Genomic DNA, 4,042 nt, shown 5'->3' with positions numbered 1-4,042 from the left:
ATCACTATAAGCACTGTAAATTGTGTATGGGTTCCCCATTAACCATAATTCCATCTATCACGTCGTGTAGTGCTTCTTTGAAAATGTTTTCCGAGTATATATTGAACAGTAATGATGACAGAATGCACCGTTGGCGAACCCCGCGCTTTATTTCTACTTCTTGCGTGAAGTAACTCTAAAACCAAACTAAGTATCACTCATTTGTTCCTCGGGTTTCGGATAAATTCTATTATGTATAATTCGAAGGAATATCTTTAACACATGACTCATTAAGCTGACTGTTCTAAAATCTGTACATATTTTTGGTGTACCTTCCTTTGGAATCGTAATAAACACAGATTAGAGCCAATCGTTTGGTATCTGACGATTATCTATTATAAATTTTATTAAAAAATCTTGTTAAATTACGTACGCCATTATCTTTGAATAACTTTACCAATTCTGTTGGTATTTGGTCAGAACCCACCGTTTTTCCTATTTTTGCACCATCAATTACGTTTTGAAATTCATCCAAGGTTATTTGTGGATCTGAATCACCTCTTAGATCGGGTGTCACAGATGATCGGTTGCTCGCAAATAGAGTTTAGATATAACTTTTCCACATGTGATATGTTTCGTCTTTTTCTGTTATGTATTTACCTTCGTTATTCATATGTATGCTTCTCTTTCTTCTATTAGATGTCGTCATACTTCTAATTTTTTAATACCCCTCTATCTCCTCACTTTCATTTTTGCGAAAATCTTCTTTTGCTTTTCTAATAAAAACACGTATAGATCTGTGTATAACCTTCTATTTCCGAGTATCTTTATTTTTATACCGACCTTTTTCGACCTTTTTCATCTGTCATCCAAACTTATTTCCTTCTAGATCTGAACACGCCCACTTCATTGTTTGCTACTTCGATTATTGTGTTTTTAATTGTCATAGATATTTCCTCAATGAGCATGTCCACATGTTGCAAACTTGATAACCTGATTTCAATTTCATTTGCAGCTCGCATCCTCAAAGCTGGGCTTCTTAATTTCTGTACATTGAGTTTACTCCTCAGTTGAGCTGAGATCGTCGCTTTGAATTTAATGTTGCTTTTTAACAGCTAGCACGTTGTGATCAGATCGAACATTTGCACCGGAGAATGTTTTTGCGAATTTTATTGAGTTCTTATGTCTTCCAGCTATTGTTATAAAGTTAATTTGGTTACGAATGACCCTGTGTGCTGTATCGACTGGTGACTTCCAGGTATAGTCTTCGGTTTGGCAATTTAAAAAATGTATTGCAAATAATCTAATATATAATATATATTATAACACTAGATTAGTAATCTTTTTTATTTTTTGAGTTATTAACTATAATTATAATTTAATGACTAAGTGGGGAAGAATATTTTTAGAATAATTCAAATTAAGTCAAATATATTATTCTTTTTAAAAAAGGATAATAATTCTTAAATGAATTGTTGATTGGGTTGGAAAAAAATTATACAAAAGTTATAGATTAACTGAAACTGACAAGAACCTCTGACATTGTAATCAAAAGATTATAAAAACTTTATTATGCTGATATATTTTTGTTTTTTTGTTTTAAAACAAATATTTACTAAATATGTTGATATGATATGATCAACTTTAAAGTTGTCAACTTTAAAAAACCACTCTAAAAAACAACTTTAAAAAAATTAATAATAATTAATTTAGTTAAAACCAAGAAAACTAATAAAAAAAATAATTTCTAGCATGTGTTACCCCTTGTGACAATTTTGGCGGCGCCACTGGCTATTTATGTAACCAAATTATAGGTACAATGAACTGCAGTTATCATATTTTTATTTTTTTTTTCTTTGCACGAAATAAAATATTTAAATAAATTATTTATACATAATATTTTCTGTCATCAGCGGTTATTTTTTATATTATTCATTTATAACAAATAACATTTTTTACCCAAAAAAAAACCATCGCTTTGCATCGCTTTATAACGTATACACGGTTTTTTAGTCCACTTGATTTTAAAAAGGTTAGATTGAAGATTAGGAATTGCTTCTAGCGTCTTGTAAAAGTGATTGCAAGGCAAAGATGAGTGAAATTTGGAATAAGAATCACTATTTATTCTCTCTTGCCGATGCAAATTCACTGCCTCCAAGGCCAATGAAAAACACCTGCGTCAGTTTTACAAAAACAAACCATGGAACTATAGAATTATATCTTATACAATAATAACATATCACCTGTTTCGGTAAAATATTCTATTCAAAACCCTTGCAAAAATAAAGTGCAAGAATGAAATACCCTAAAGTCTATATAAGAGTGTTATTAATGGATCGCGGAACTAATCTTTGATCACTTTCGAACAATAAATTTCTTATCGCAAAGAATGCATTTTTACTGCTGGGCAGTGCCGGTTTTAGCGCTATCAGCGCCCCCTACCTACTATTTAAAACCATGTGAAAAAGCGAAAAAAACTAATTGTATGAAATGAGAACAGTAATGAAATTATAAAAATAATACTTTGTCATAAAAATACTTTTTATTTTACGTAAAACTAATACAATAAATTTAAAACAATAAGGCATAATGAACCTCATATTATGTATTTTTATATGCAATAAAAAATAATATTCATGTATACTGATATACTTTCTTAAAAATTTCAAATGTACATATATATATTTGATATATATATTCTTGAAAATACTAATAAAATATTACTTTTCTGGCCTTTCTATCGGCAAACTCTCTTTCTACTGCATTAAAGCCTATGTTTTGTGCAATTTCGTTTTCGATTGACAAAGTTGCCAAGTTTGTTAACATGGGTTGAGACATTGTCGATCACAGATAGTACCTTTTATAAACACAAAGTATTAAATAACTTTAGTTTAAGTGCGATTGGAAATGAAAAGACTTAATAGAAAACTATTTTTTACGTCGATCTGGCGCCCCTGGGCCGTCGCCCCATCTCACCCACCCCTAACGCCGGTACTGATGCTGGCATTATCTTGCAGAACACAACAGCCTTGTCTTCACGCAATTGCAATTCGATGATAAAATTGGAAAGCATGAGTAAAACAATATGTACACGGTATGTATACCGCGATTTACTTGGGAGAATAAAACGTATAAAAGCAACAATTTACTTATAAAGAATTTGTAGAGTGCTTTGAAGCTGCTTCGTTACACATCAGCAAAATGAATTATTTAACATCCGCCATGTTACTAGTTTTGGCCATCTCATCCTGCAGTGGCTACAGTTTTTTGATTCCTGCAAGTAAGTAAATATATTCACATGTGGAACTGTGTGTCACTAAAAAGAAATAAATATAAATATGGATAAATATGGAAATAAAATCGATCATATAAAAGTATCAAGTTTAATGTAAATTATTTAATTAATAGAAATTAGTCATCCTGGCATTTGTATATTTAATGGTTTATTTTTGCAAAGAGGCGATAATTCCTTACCTTCTTCTTGCCAAAATATGCGCTGCAACGAGGATGGTTCAATTCTCGTTCAAGGGTAACTAAACTTTCAATATTGAACAAAACGATTGTTATACATTTTCAATGTTTTTTTCAGTTGTGGTCATTTTGAAACGACGGATTGTCGTGTGGTTGATCCTATCAATTTACACAAACCATATCCAGATTGTTGCAAAATGAACTTTATGTGCACTGGGACCAGTGGACAAGTGGTCAATCTACAAGTCTCTCCACTAGAACGCCATTTGTATTGAACTGGTTTCTGATATGAATCATCAAAAATAAAATATTGTTTTAATTCTACTTAATTAAATTAAAATGTTGGTCGAAATCACGTTTAAAATAAAATATAACTTCGGCTTAACTGACATGTTCCGTTTTTTTTCGATTTCATGCACAGAATTTTGAGTACACAACACATCTAATATTGCATCCAAAATAACAATCACATCTTACAATTACATTTACCATATCCTTAATATTGACAATATAAATTATGTTTGTACGTAATAATCCTAACTGATCAACGCAAACTGATTTTAAAAGCTAAATATCTGTAAAGTTCAGAAAA

General features: G+C 30.8%; 1 protein-coding gene across 1 annotated transcript; it reads left to right on the top strand.

Annotated features, from left to right (window-relative positions):
• Nucleotides 1–3,130: 3,130 nt before the first annotated feature.
• On the top strand, nucleotides 3,131–3,774 carry LOC119664015. Its single transcript, XM_038073596.1, has 3 exons — nucleotides 3,131–3,259; nucleotides 3,388–3,508; nucleotides 3,569–3,774. The coding sequence occupies exons 1-3, from the start codon at nucleotides 3,181–3,183 to the stop codon at nucleotides 3,723–3,725; spliced, it is 357 nt and encodes a 118-aa protein (XP_037929524.1). The 5' UTR covers nucleotides 3,131–3,180; the 3' UTR covers nucleotides 3,726–3,774.
• The last annotated feature ends 268 nt before the right edge of the window (nucleotides 3,775–4,042 follow it).

The sequence above is a fragment of the Teleopsis dalmanni genome, unplaced genomic scaffold, assembly GCF_002237135.1.
Source record: "Teleopsis dalmanni isolate 2A unplaced genomic scaffold, ASM223713v2 unscaffolded_contig_1293, whole genome shotgun sequence".
Lineage (NCBI taxonomy): Eukaryota > Metazoa > Arthropoda > Insecta > Diptera > Diopsidae > Teleopsis > Teleopsis dalmanni.
The sequence above is the reverse complement of the archived record's forward strand: the minus strand, read 5'-3'. Positions and strand labels throughout refer to the sequence as shown.

Coding starts and splice junctions, on each gene's coding strand:
- LOC119664015 (XM_038073596.1), top strand. CDS start 3,181: ATGAATTATTTAACATCCGCCATGTTACTAGTTTTGGCCATCTCATCC. Junction 3,260..3,387: donor CAGTTTTTTGATTCCTGCAA/GTAAGTAAATAT, acceptor TTTAATTAATAG/AAATTAGTCATCCTGGCATT. Junction 3,509..3,568: donor GGTTCAATTCTCGTTCAAGG/GTAACTAAACTT, acceptor TGTTTTTTTCAG/TTGTGGTCATTTTGAAACGA.